We start from the raw sequence: 14,850 nt of genomic DNA, 5'->3' as shown, positions 1-14,850 counted from the left end.
GAGAGATCATGTTGCCTAAGTGTACACACTTGGTCAGTACCAGAGCCAGGTCTATGCCAAAACCCACCATCCTTCCACTGGCCAGCCTTCCTGTTACCCCCGCATCCTAGGCTTTCCAGAGCCCATGTTTAGAACCAGGCCCATACATCTATATTCTGTGTGTTTTCAGGACCTTTCCTTCCTCTTGGAGAAAGAAAAGAATTCACCTGAAGAAAACACGTTCACTGGGTGAGCCTAACAGACCTCTAACATTTTCCATTTCTAATATGTTGATTCCACCTCTCTTTCGTGCCGGCTCCCACCTTCCCCAAACCCGCCTGCTCTTCTTCCCATGCTGCCAGGCAGGGAAGCATTATTAAGACAGATTAGCCAGACAAATCCAATAAAAAATTCTCATAACCCCCTTGTCCAGGTAAGTCCAACCAGGACTTTTTCAGATGAAAACTCGTGCCCTTGCTTATTGGAGAAAAGTCATGAGCTTCAGATTAAATGAAAAGCTTTGCAATAGAAGAGGTTTAATTTCATTTGAAAACCCGTGTACAACCACATTCTCAACTCAGGACGCACTCATTGCCAATGAGATGCCCTCTCCCCCAGCACGCCCAACACGGGACCCAGGGCTGGGAGAGCTGCCCCGACGGACACCCATCCCCTGGTCTGGAGGTCCACCCTCGACCACCTCTTCCTACTTCTGTAGGTGGAGCCCCGTCACTCACCCAGGAGGGCCGTCTGAGGGTGGGTCCGAGCATGTCTCCCTCTGGAGATGGACCTGGAAGGAGGCCACTCCCTGGCCTCAGCGGGGAGGAGGAGGATCTGTCCGAGGATCAGCAGAAAGCAGCCCACCAGCATCTTTTCCATCTTCAAGAAGAGAAAGAGGGGCAAGGCTGTGACAAACACAGTGGGAGAAGAGGGCTGGGTGAGGTTTCTGGGTCTCCCTGAATGCTAGGTGCTGCAGACTCACCCCCCGCCTTTCCCCAGATCAGACAGGCCACTTGTACTGAAAATTCCATTTGTGTGTATGACCCTCAGACCCACTGGTAGGTTCTTGGATACTCTGAGCAGGGCACGCATAGTTGGAATTTTTTGTCACTTTGGTCACTATAAGACTGAATGGAAAACTTGGGGGAAAAAAGTCTACCCTGAAGTTTCTTTTCAGTCAAGTTCATTATTAATTATTCATAGTCACATTCTATATCTTGCATTTGAAAAAGGAAAAACTACATCTGAGGATTCCAAGTAACAATATTTTCTTAGTCTAATAATAGTGGATGGTACAAATTAATATATATATGTTTCCCAAGGAATACATATACGGTTGCATAAGTTAGCATGACTTAGCCTCCCAGCCTCCCTGCCTTCCACACACATGTATTAAGAGGGAACGTGGTGCAGTGTTTTTAAGGGCTTGGACCCTGGCACCAGACCGCCTGGCTTTGAAGTGTCCTGGCTCTGATACTTGCTAACTGTGTGTGACCTTGGGCAACCTGCTTAAACTCCGCATGCCATGTGGGAATATGGTTAATTGGGTGACTTAATCCATGTAACGAAAGCATTCAGGATAGTGTCTGGCACACATGGGGAGGTGAGGACAAGCAAACAAGCAACAGCGTTAGGGGACCAGAGAAGAATAGGATCAAACGCAACGTTGAGCACAAAGCTCTCGGATGCATAAAGAATTTTGACTCTTGAGTTGAGTTTCAGCTATCCGCAGGGGTGAGGGAGTTTCAACCAGAGTAGCACACTCTTGACCAGACTTTACCCATTTTCTGTACTGGTCCCGGAGAGTAGCTGGTGTGAAGGCTCTGGAGGAAAGATTCTGGGCAGGGAAGCGACATGGTCAGATCCAGGGTTTCCCGGGATGGCCAATCTCAGTGCTTCACTTGGGACGAGAAAGGTACTTTCCACATGGTGAATGATGTTGACTATTCTGCCTGGCAAACCCTCATGGAGAAGGCAATATCCTGGGACTAGGTTTAAACGTATTTTTCTTCTAGTTTCTATCATTATAGTGGGTGTCATAGCAATTTATTAATTTATACAAATTAGTGAGGAGGAGGGAATATTTATGGAGGAACAACATTTAAGGAAGATCATCTGCCTGTAAAGTCTTTACTAAATCCTCATCCTGTGCTTGGCAATTTCACCCAATTGATTTCATTCAATCTTCATACTTATCTTGCATAAATCAGAATGATTATTTCTGCTTTTTAGAGATGAGGAAACTGAGGCTCAGAGAAGTTTAGTAACTTGACCTAGGTCACCCAGCTAAAGTAAGTAGCAAAGTAAGGATTCAAACCCAGGGTAAGAGGCTAATTTGCCGATTCACTGATTATCAGAAAACTTGATTAGCTGCAAGTCAAGTCCCCAGAAGGCAATTCATGAAAGGCCATAGCTGTTTCACCATCAGAGGTGGAAACAGGGCAGGGCAGGGGTAGGGACCACTTCCTAAAACATGAAAAAATAATACTCAATAATTCAGTGAACTGTTTGCTCAGCAAACTGCTTTCAGAAATTGACCTGGAGATGAACCCAGGCCTGTCGACCTTCAAAGTCCACAGTTTTTCACACTTGCTGTGTTGATCTAGCTCACTTTTCACTATGCATTAAAATTCTATTAAAAATAGCAGATGTTTATTCAGCACTTACTATGTGTCAGGCACTTGGCCAAGTGCTTTAAATTTATTAAGTCATTTAATTCTTACAGTAACTAGAGAAGTTCAATAATTTGCCCAAGGGTATGTAGCTGATAAAGGCGTGAAGCTCCAGAGCGTTGCTAGTTCAGTACGGATAACTACTGCCCACCCCTTATAAACAAATTAAACTCTTTACTAATTGGACGGTTCCCTATTCATAGCTTAATCTGTGAGATTCCTTTTTAGAAAAGGAAGAAAAAAGATTTTGCCTCTTTCTCTTATCTTAAACCTACTGTTTACTGTCAAGTTTCCTTGGTATTTATCACATTTTATGTGACATTCTAAGTGTGTTATGTCATTTATATGTGATTTATTATTTTAATGATGTTCTCCTTCCTCCCATCTGAGCAAATACAAAGTCCACGTTTATTTCTTTTAAAATGTATACAACATGCTCTGAAGGCGCACGTCCATCCTGACACATCTGCAATAAATCCAAACATTTAGAGCATGATGTGGTGGATAATTATCATTTTCAAAAAACAAATACCACTTCATGTGGCTTGGGTTTACTGTGGATTTCAAGAAATGTTTGCATTTTCAAGTCACCATGGCTAACCAAAAGGCCCTGAAGATAGGTGAGGGATAGGAAGTTAAAAATAAACAGAAATAAACACTTCCAGCTGTCTAACCCTGAGAAGGTTACTTTCCCTCTCTCTGCCTCAGTTTCCTCATCTTTAAACTGGGGATAATGAAGAAACCTCGTTGTATGAATTAAATCAGCTCATATATATGTAAAGCACATAGAACACTGCCTGGCACATAGTAAGTGCTCAAGAAGCGATAGCTACTTATTATTATCATCCTTATGCAATCAAACCAATTAATATAAAGTACACATTGCTAATTTTTGTCATACTGAGCCATTTAATGTACCTTATATTAACTTTGATGCTTTCTTATGACTACTCTAATAAAACAATGACACACAAATCCATAATTTAAAAATACATGTTAGTATCTAAAAGTATTTAAGACTCTCTTTTTCAGAATGAAATAATGCCACTTCCAACATGAATGGACCTAGAGATTATCATACTAAGTGAAGTAAGTCAGAAAGAGAAAGACAAATACCATATGGTATCACTTTTATGTAGAATCTAAAATATGACACAAATGAACTTATCTACAAAACAGAAACAGACTCACAGGCATAGAGAACAGACTTGTGGTTGCCGAGGGAGAGGAGGGATGGATTGGGAGTTTGGGATTAGCAGATGTAAACTATTATATGTAGAATGGATAAACAACAAGGTCCTACTATAGCACGGGAACTATATTCAATATCCTGTGATAAACCATAATGGAAAAGAATATGAAAAAGAATGTATGTATATGTATAACTGCATCACTTTGTGTAGAGTACAAATTAACACAATATTGTAAATCAACTGTACTTCAATAAAATATTTTTCTTTAAATGTTCTTTTTTCAAAATGCGATGGCAAAGCAAGTCACAGTCTGGTAGAAAAGATTTACAAAACATTATCTGAGGGCTTCCCTGGTGGCGCAGTGGTTGAGAGTCCGCCTGCCAATGCAGGGGACACGGGTTCGAGCCCTGGTCTGGGAAGATCCCACATGCCGCGGAGCGACTAGTCCCGTGAGCCACGGCCGCTGAGCCTGCACGTCTGGAGGCTGCGCTCCGCAACAAGAGAGGCCGCGACAGTGAGAGGCCCGCACGCTGCGATGAAGAGAGGCTCCCGCTTGCCGCAACTAGAGAAAGCCCTCGCACGGAAACGAAGACCCAACACAGCCATAAATAAATAAATAAATAAATAAATAAATAAACATTATCTGATATATCATTTATCTCCAGACAGAAACTCTTATAACTCAACACAAAGACAAACAACCTACTTGAAAATGTGCAAAATATTTGAACACTCACATTGCCAAAGAAGACATTCAGCTAACAAATAGACATATGAGAAGATGTTCAACATTCTTAGTCATTAGAAAAATGCAAATTAAAAATCACAATGACATTCCATGACAAATCCACTAGCATAACAAAAATTAAAAAGACTGATATAACCAAGTATTGGCGAAGATGTGGAAAACTGGAATCCTAATACATTGCTGGTAAGAATGCAAAATGGTATAGCCACTTGGGGAAACAATTTAGCAGTTTCTCATACAGTTAAACGTACACTTCCCGAATGAGACACACAGGGTGACCAACTGGTCTGGTTTGCCTAGAATTGCCTGTGTTTTTGCACTGAAAGTTCTTCATCCCAGAAAACTCAGTCCTGGGCAAACTGGGCAAACCAGCAACCTAGATATTTACCCAGAAGCTATAAAAACACACCCACACAAAGACTTACACTCAGATGCTCATAGAAGCTTTCTTTGTAAAAGCTGAAAACTGGGAACAATGCAAATGTCCGTATATTAACAAACAGATAAATAAATCGTGGTACATCCATACAATGGACTACTACTCAGCAGTTAAAGGAAGGATGTAATGGGTGAATATCAAAATAATTAGGCTGAGTGAAAGCAGCCAGACACAAAAAGAATACATCCTGAACAGTTCTATTTATATGACATTCAACAAAGGGCAAAACTCCGTGACAGAAAGATCAGTGGTTCCAGGGGGTGGGATGGGTGGGAGAAGATGGTCAGCTACAAAGGGGCAGGAGGGAAATTTCGGGGGTGATGGAAATGCTTACATCATGATTATGGTGGAAGTTACATGGCTCTATACATTTGTCGGAACCCATCAAATTATACACTTAAAAGGGATGAATTTTATTGTTTTAAGTTTGACTTCAAAAAAGCTGTTTAATAGAAACTAAAAGAATGGGGAAAAGGATACTGTATACAAGTCAACATAAAACCAGCAGGGCAATATTCATATCAGACAAGAGAGGCTTTTTGAAAACAAATGCAATGGCAGTGAAACAAGAAAAAATAAGTCAGTACACGTAGCCCACATTAATCATTGTCTCTCGGGGGGCATTTACAGCTGCTAGCATTTGAAGAACAGGAGCCAGAGCCAGTTCCAACTGGAAAACAAAAAGATGTTTGAGAAACAGTTCCTTTCACATATGGATAGGCATATGAGAAGAATTGTTCTGCTGAGAAATAGAGGTTAATTCAATCAGAACAGATTCCATGAAGCATTTGGGGGCATGGAAAGAATATTTTTTAAACAACTAAACAGCTTTGACTTTTGTTCTAGCAATTTTTCTCCTCTGCATGAGACAATGAGTCTTTTCATTTAGCTTTACTAAGAGGGTGGGGCAGAGAGAGAGAGAAGGAGATTGTTCTAAGCATCACTGTTTCAAGTAAATCGACAGACGCGTGGCATCCCATCAGAGCCAACACTATGTGCTGTGGGCCCTGAGAGGAGAGGCCTGGCTCTGTCACAACACGCTACGACCTCAGTTAGGTGATTGAACTCTCTGGGCTTTAACTAGTCAGCCAGGAAATGAGAGGCGTGGTCTGGAAGCAGCGTTTCTCAGCCTAAACCAGACCACAGGCCCAGGACAGGCGCCCAGGACAGGACAACGCCGCTCCCCTGAGGAAGATGGGCGTGATACCCTCTTCTTGCCCCTGCACAAGAAGACAAGGGAGCTAAGGCACTAATATTTTTCTAAGTGCCTACTATGGGCCAGGAAGTGAGCTGGGCACTTGTATATTGTTCTCTCATTTGGTCCTACAGTCATTCTGTGAGGTGGACGAGGTCCCAATTTCATGGGAGGAACACCGGCGGCCACAGATAGAAAGACACTCTCCAAGGTCTCAGAGCTAGTTAAGTGACAAAGCCAAGACTCTAGCCCCGCCACCTCTCAGGCAGCCAGCCTACTTGCTAAAAAAGAGATGTTGAGTCCCCTCTCCAATTCTGAAAGTTCTTAGACATCATATTCAAGAGTTTTTTCCCTCAAAGGCCATTCCATTGGCACACCAAGTGTGCATACTAACTACTCTGTGTTCAGTGAGAACCAGGCACACAGGGCTGGGGCCGCAGCAGCCCCAGAAGCCTTCCTTCCTGTCTCCCACCTCAGACCAGAATCCCCAGCTCCCACAGGGCCAGCAAATGGAGCCCAACCTCCCTTTAGATGTTGACATTTAGATGTTGACTTGATGTTGGCTTTCTGTGACTTTCACCCAGTGGTCAAGGCCTGCTTGCCAGCCCACAGCCTTTCCAGATACAGACTCAAGTCCTTTCATGGTCAAGGTAACTCCATCTGCTCCGGTACCCGGACTAGAAACTCGGCCTCAGCTTCCATGTCTCCCTTGCGTCACCATCACATTCATGGGTGCACAAGCCCTCGCTTTCCCGCCTCTGCCGGCTCCCTGCTCCAGCCCTCCTGACGGTTCCTGCCACTGCGGCAATGCTCCAGTCTATTTCTCACCCAGACTTCTCCAGAAGCTTTGGAACTGCTCTTCCTGCCTTGGGTCCTGTCCCTTCCCTGCTCAGAACCCACCTATGGCCTTACTACGTAACATTCATGTTCAAGGCCCTCCATGACAGACCACTGCCCGCCCTACAACCATGGCAGTCCCACGTGCACCCCAGCCCCGCTACCGGTGCCAAAAGCATTCAGATTCTTGTCCTAGCTGGGTGCCTTCATCCATGCTGGTCCCTTGGCCTGGTCTACCTTCTGTATTATTCAAAAACGCATTCATTCCTAAAGGCTCAAGTCATACGTCACCCACTCTCTAAAATGTTCTCTGATTTTCAGCAAGGATTGACTTTTCTAGGCACCCCTGACAACGGGTTTGTTGTCTGCTCTAGCACTGGGTTTTTTGTTTGTTTGTTTTTGTTTTTTGGCCGCGCTGCGCAGCTTGTGGGATCTTAGTTCCCTGACCAGGGATCGAACCCACGCCACCGCAGTGAAAGCACAGAGTCCTAACCACTGGACCTCCAGGGAATTCCCTAGCACTGTTTCTTTTTCTTGTTTCCATATCTGTCTCCCTGCCTAGACTCTGAACTGTTCCTTGAAACCACACCCATGTGCTAGATGCTGAATTTCATAACTAAAGTTTTAGAAAATAGGTAAATGTTGAATAAACCCATTTCTTGATCAACAAAAGATCAATAAATGTTGAATCTAATTGGCCCTAGTTCTGCACCTGACAACTGCCAAGGCCGAGCCCAGGTCTTCGTCTACATACTCGGTTTGCCTTAATGCGGGCAACCCCAATGGCTCTCTCCTACGATGGGAGGAGCCTCTGCCCCAGATTTCTTGGCCTTGAATATACAATTTTTAAATGCTATAGATGAAATATCTAGTTATAATAATTAAAGTATCCATTTAGTCATACATGCATATTCAAAACATTCAAAATTAAAAAATACATATTCATTTAGAAATAATGTTTTATTCATTAAAAATGTTTCAGGAAACAGTGTTTTCTCTCTTTCATGTCATAAAACAGTTTTCAAATGCTTGCCTCTCTAACATCTGTATTTCATCGACGCTAAGGATTTTTTGGTTTCTGACATCTTTACTTCCAGGTCTCCTGAGATACAGCCCTTTCTGAATCTATATATGATTCTGTCACTGGAAATTTTATCTCAGACCACCAGTTCCCACTTATGTAACATGAGGACAGTTGTTGGGTTTTTTAATATGTCCTGGAGGCATAAATTCACCGTCTCTGCAACTTACGCATTCACTGTGTTGCTCTTAAAGTATCGTATCCAGTGTCATCCAGCCCTTGCAATTGTGAAACTGTGCCCAGAAGAATAATGACTAAATTTGAGTTGATGTTTCTTTTCCTGTTTTGGTCATTGACTTCTACGTGCATTCAAAATCAGCACACTGATTGAGGACATTTCAAGCTAACTAATGTGTCTTCCCCAAATAGTACTTTGTTCAACATATTTCACAGAGTTCCACATACTCTGAGAGACTTTGCAAGGACTCACATATACAGCAATTTCCTCTTTTCCAAGGAATCATTTTCTGGGGGAAAAAAAACCCTCACCTCATATTTTGGAACATATGGTCATTCCTACCTTACCTTTTCTCCCTTCCATTCAATCAAGCACCATGTTCTACCATGTGATGTCTCGCATGCCTTCTCCCTTTTCCATCCATCCCAAGGTCACAGCCCTAGTCTTGCCCCTTATTCATATTGGAGAGACTACAAAGGTCCTGGCAGACACTGCTGGCTGCCCCCCAATATCCTCCCCTCCTTCTTTAGTAATAGAACCCTCACTTTTTAACTGGACACGTAATGGGGCTGGAATAAAAACCAAGATGCCCAGTCTTCCCTTCTTCCTAGCAGGTGACTACATGGGGGTTGGGGGGATGGAAGTGGATGCGGCGAGTACAACTTCAGAGACGTGTCCATAAAGGAGGGGTGGGGGGATGAGCGCCTTGCTTTGTCCTTCCTGCTGGCTGGAAACCCAGCAGTCATTTTGAACCACGAGGCACCATGAAAATGGAAGTCATGCTGCTTGGTAAAAGTGATGGGGCACAAAACTGTGGGTCCCCTACCCCATGCTCACTTTGGACAGGCTGCCTCCAGGCTTCTAGACAGAAATAAACTTCCTTCTTCAAGTCACTGTCATTTCTGTTTTTTGTATAACTTGGAGTTGAACATAATCTTAATTAATTGACTGTTTCTAAGTCTCTCCTATTGACTCCATCTGGCACCAGCCGAATTCAATCTTCCCAACATAATACCATGCTTATCATGTGCCTGCTCAAAATCGATCAGTGACTTCTACATACCAAGCCGATAAAATCCAGATTGCTGGGCTTCCCTGGTGGCGCAGTGGTTGAGAGTCTGCCTGCCGATGCAGGGGACGCGGGTTCGTGCCCCGGTCCGGGAAGATCCCACATGCCCCGGGGCGGCTGGGCCTGTGAGCCATGGCCGCTGAGCCTACGCGTCCAGAGCCTGTGCTCCGCAACGGGAGGGGCCGCAGCAGTGAGAGGCCCGCGTACCGCAAAAAAAAAAAAAAAAAAATCCAGATTCCTTAGCTTAGCGCTCAAAGTCCCATAATCTGGCCCTGTCTTACAATGCTAACCTCAGAAACACCCCCATCCATTCCACCAACACACCCACACCCCCCCCCCCCACACACACACATTAACCCTCCATTCCAGCCCAGTAGCTCCATACAATGTCTCTTACTCGCCGTCTCTTACTCGCCGCTGGTCGGATTGAGTTTAGGACAACGGAGATACAGGGAGGGAATCACTCCCTTTCAAATTGAAGTGTGAATGGAAACAACCTTAACAAGAGAACAGATACACTGTGGTGGAGTCATGGCTATTATACAACCATAGAAACGAGTGAATTACCGCTTGGTGCAATATCATCATAAATTTACAAACATAATATTGAAGAAAATAAAATTCAAAATGGACAAAATGAATCTACAGTCTTAGGAATCGGGATAGTGGTTACACTTGAGGTGTCAGTGCACAGAAGGAGGCATGAGGGGGGCATTATGGGGTACTGGGAATGTTCTGCTGATTACTCAGGATGCTGACTACACATTCATGAAAAATAATCCAGCTACACGCCAGATTTGTGCACCTTTCTATATGTATGCTTCAGTAAAAAATTTACTTAAAAAACAGGCAAACTCAGTTAGAAGAGCAGTGACCTTCAGGGGGAGGTGATAATTAATTGGGTAATTGTGGGCACAAAGGGGGGGCTTCTGGGGTGCCGATCTAGGAGATGGTCACATGAGAGTGTTCATTTTGCAGAAGATCCATTGTACTGTTCCCTTATGGTTTGTGCATCTTTTTACATGTTCTTTTTTTTTTTTACATACTTTTTTTATACAGCAGGTTCTTATTAGTTATCTATTTTATACATATTAATGTATATATGTCAATCCCAATCTGCCAATTCATCCCACCCCCCTTTACCCCCCTTGGTGTCCATACGTTTGTCCTCTACATCTGTCTCAATTTCTGCCCTGCCAACCAGTTCATCTGTACCATTTTCTAGGTTCCACATATATGCGTTAATATACGATATTTGTTTTTATCCTTCTGACTTACTTCCCTCTGTATGACAGTCTTTAGGTCCATCCACATCTCTACAAATGACCCAATTTCATTCCTTTTTATGGCTGAGTAATATTCCATTGTATATATATACAATATCTTCTTTATCCATTCATCTGTCGATGGGCATTTAGGTTGCTTCCATGACCTGGCTATTGTAAATAGTGCTGCAATGAACGTTGGGGTGCATGTGTCTTTTTGAATTATAGTTTTCTCTGGGTATATGCCCAGTAATGGGATTGCTGAGTCATACGGTAATTCTATTTTTAGTTTTTTAAGGAACCTCCATAATGTTCTCCATAGTGGCTGTATCAATTTACACTCCCACCAACAGTGCAAGAGGGTTCCCTTTTCTCCACACCCTCTCCAACATTTGTTGTTTGTAGATTTTCTGATGATGTCCATTCTAACTGGTGTGACGTGATACCTCATTGTAGTTTTGATTTGCATTTCTCTAATAATTAGTGATGTTGAGCAGCTTTTCATGTGCTTCTTGGCCATCTGTATGTCTGCTTTGGAGAAATGTCTATTTAGGTCTTCTGCCCATTTTCGGATCGGGTTCTTTGTTTTTTTAATATTGAGCTGCATGCCCTGTTTATATATTTTGGAGATTAATCCTTTGTCCGTTGATTCATTTGCAAATATTTTCTCCTGTTCTGAGGGTTGTCCTTTCATCTTGTTTACAGTTTCCTTTGCTGTGCCAAATCTTTTAAGTTTCATTAGGTCCCATTTGTTTATTTTTGTTTTTATTTCCATTACTCTGGGAGGTGGGTTGAAAAAGATCTTGCTGTGATTTATGTCAAAGTGTGTTCTTCCTATGTTTTCCTCTAAGAGTTTTATAGTGTCTGGTCTTACGTTTAGGTCTCTAATCCATTTTGAGTTTATTTTTGTGTATGGTGTTAGGAAGTGTTCTAATTTCATTCTTTTTATTTTTTTTATTTTTTATTTTTTGCTTTATAACAAATTTAATCAGTTAAACATATACATATGTTCCCATATCCCCTCCCTTTTGCGTCTCCCTCCCACCCTCCCTATCCCACCCCTCCAGGCGGTCACAAAGCACCGAGCTGATCTCCCTGTGCTATGCGGCTGCTTCCCACTAGCTATCTACCTTACGTTTGGTAGTGTATATATGTCCATGCCGCTCTTCCACTTTGTCACAGCTTACCCTTCCCCCTCCCCATATCCTCGAGTCCATTCTCTAGTAGGTCTGTGTCTTTATTCCTGTCTTACCCCTATGTTCTTCATGACATTTTTTTCTTAAATTCCATATATATGTGTCAGCATACAGTATTTGTCTTTCTCTTTCTAACTTACTTCACTCTGTATGACAGACTCTAGGTCCATCCACCTCATTACAAATAGCTCAATTTCATTTCTTTTTATGGCTGAGTAATATTCCATTGTATATATGTGCCACATCTTCTTTATCCATTCATCCGATGATGGACACTTAGGTTGTTTCCATCTCCGGGCTATTGTAAATAGGGCTGCTATGAACATTTTGGTACATGTCTCTTTTTGAATTATGGTTTTCTCAGGGTATATGCCCAGTAGTGGGATTGCTGGGTCATATGGTAGTTCTATTTGTAGTTTTTTAAGGAACCTCCATACCGTTCTCCATAGCGGCTGTACCAATTCACATTCCCACCAGCAGTGCAAGAGTGTTCCCTTTTTTCCACACCCTCTCCAGCATTTATTGTTTCTAGATTTTTTGATGATGGCCATTCTGATTGGTGTGAGATGATATCTCATTGTAGTTTTGATTTGCATTTCTCTAATGAGTAAAGATGTTGAGCATCCTTTCATGTGTTTGTTGGCAGTCTGTATATCTTCTGTGGAGAAATGTCTATTTAGGTCTTCTGCCCAGTTTTGGATTGGGTTGTTTGTTTTTTTGTTATTGAGCTGCATGAGCTGCTTGTAAATTTTGGAGATTAATCCTTTGTCAGTTGCTTCGTTTGTTCTTTTGATTAAAAATTTACTTAACAAGAGAAGTGTGCAGTGCTACTCCTGCCACCCTTGCTCTCTGATCATGCCATGGACAAAGGGATTCAGGGAGAGATGTGAGCTGCAGCAGAGATTTTAGAGAGAGGCTAATGGGTATTCTCTCTTGAGTGGGCTATTGTGCACATTCTGGAAGAGGTGTTGATAAGAATGAGGGTGCACAGCTGGTCCTGACCTGGAACTCCTTCTCAAGCCCTGGGGTGGGCAAAAATAATGTCCCTTCAAAGATGTCCATGTCCTAATCCCCAGAATCTGTGGATATGTTACATTACACAGCAGAGGGGAATTACAGTTGCTAATCAGCTGACTTTAAAAATAGGGAGATGCCCTACATCAACTATACTTCAATTAAAAAATAGAAAAAAATAGGGAGAGCATCCTGAATTATCCAGGTGAGCCCAATGCAATCACCAGGGTCCTTAAAAACAGAAGCGTGAGGCAGCATGAGAAGGACTCAGCCTGACACTGCTGGCTTTGAAGATGGAAGGAGGGGACAAGCCAAGCAATAAGGGAAGATTCTAGAAGCTGAAAAAGGCAAGGAAATGGATTCTCCCCTAAAGCCTCCAGAAGGAACAATTCACCCAGTAAGAACCATTTCAGACTTTTGATTTCCAGAAACATAAGATAATAAACTTTTAAAAAACTGAAGTATAGTTTACAATGTTGTGTTAGTTTCAAGTGTATAGCAAAGTGATTCAGTTATACATATATATATTATATATAATATATATATATTCTCTTTCAGATTCTTTTCCATTATAGGTTATTACAAAATATCGAGTATAGTTCCCTGTGCTACATAGTAGGTCCTTGTTGTCTACCTATTTTTTTTTTTTTTTTTTTTTTTTTTTTTTTGCGGTACGCGGGCCTCTCACTGTTGTGGCCTCTCCCATTGCGGAGCACAGGCTCCGGACGCGCAAGCTCAGCGGCCATGGCTCACGGGCCCAGCCGCTCCGCGGCATGTGGGATCTTCCCGGACCGGGGCACGAACCCGTGTCCCCTGCATCGGCAGGTGGACTCTCAACCACTGCGCCACCAGGAAAGCCCTATGTCTACCTATTTTATATTTAGTAGTGTGTATATGTTAACCCCAAACTCCTAATTTATCTCTCCCCCCTCACCCACTATCCCCTTTGGCAACCATAAGTTTATTTTCTTTCTGTGAGTCTATTTCTGTTTTGTAAATCAGTTCATTTGTATCATTTTTTGAGATTCCACATGTAAGCGATATCATACGATATTTGTCTTTCTCTGTCTGACTTAATATGATAATGTCTAGGTCTATCCATGATGCTGAAAATGGCATTATTTCATTCTTTTTTATAGCTAGGTAATATTCCATTGTACATATGTACCACATCTTTATCCATTCATCTGTGGATGGATGTATAGGTTGCTTCCGATAAACTTGTCTTATGTCACTAAGTTTGTGGTAACTTATTACAGCAGCAATGGGAAACTAATACAGACATTGTCTGGAAATTTCAGAGAGGTGGTAATTTTATTAGAGGAGATCTTAGGGATGGGGGCATTCTTTGTATTTCAATGGAAATGGAGAAGGAGAAGGAGCTAGAAAAAATCAGCAAACACTGTTGATGGGGAAAAGGAGACCATTCTGAGGGGCTAGTGTTAAAAGTTGAGGGTTTGTCAAAGAAAGGGAGAAACTGTGAAAGTAGCAACTTCAGAACTGAGTTTGAAGCAACCCAGGGCTCACAAAAGATTTGACCCATAGTCTTGACCCCTGTGGTCTTGAGCTTCTCATCTTTAAGACAAGTGAAAACAAACTCACCTAACTGGGAAGGTGCAAGGATAAGCCCTCAACAGAGTGAGATAAAATCCTTTGATTGGGATTTCCCTGGTGGTCCAGTGGTAAAGAATCCGCTTTCCAATGCAGAGGACGCAGGTTCAATCCCTGGTCAGGGAACTAAGATCCCACAGGCCACGGGGCAACTAAGCCCGCGTGCCACAACTACTGAGCTTGCACGCCACAACTACAGAGCCCACTCGCCACAACTACAGAGCCAGCGCACCCTGGAGCCTGCGTGCCACCACTAGAGAGAGAAAACCCACATGCCACAACTAGAGAAGCCTGCACCCACAAGGAAAGATCCCGCATGCCTCAACGAAGATCCTGCGTGCTGCAACTAAGACCCAACGCAGCCAAAAATAAA

General features: G+C 42.8%; 1 protein-coding gene across 3 annotated transcripts in view; it reads right to left on the bottom strand.

Moving 5' to 3' along the window:
- The window catches only part of MATN2 (matrilin 2), a 156,124-nt gene that overhangs the window by 137,693 nt on the left and 3,581 nt on the right, over nt 1–14,850 (bottom strand). For 2 of the 3 annotated variants that reach the window (XM_060115606.1, XM_060115608.1), the window contains exon 2: nt 717–858. In XM_060115606.1, coding sequence (XP_059971589.1) covers nt 717–858 — 142 coding nt within the window. Of the gene's footprint in view, nt 1–716; nt 885–14,850 lie in introns of all 3 variants that reach the window. The other variant, XM_060115607.1, reaches the window with a different exon arrangement.

Source organism: Mesoplodon densirostris, chromosome 13 (genome assembly GCF_025265405.1).
Source record: "Mesoplodon densirostris isolate mMesDen1 chromosome 13, mMesDen1 primary haplotype, whole genome shotgun sequence".
NCBI classification, from domain to species: Eukaryota; Metazoa; Chordata; class Mammalia; order Artiodactyla; family Ziphiidae; genus Mesoplodon; species Mesoplodon densirostris.
This window is presented reverse-complemented; position numbering and strand designations above follow the sequence as displayed.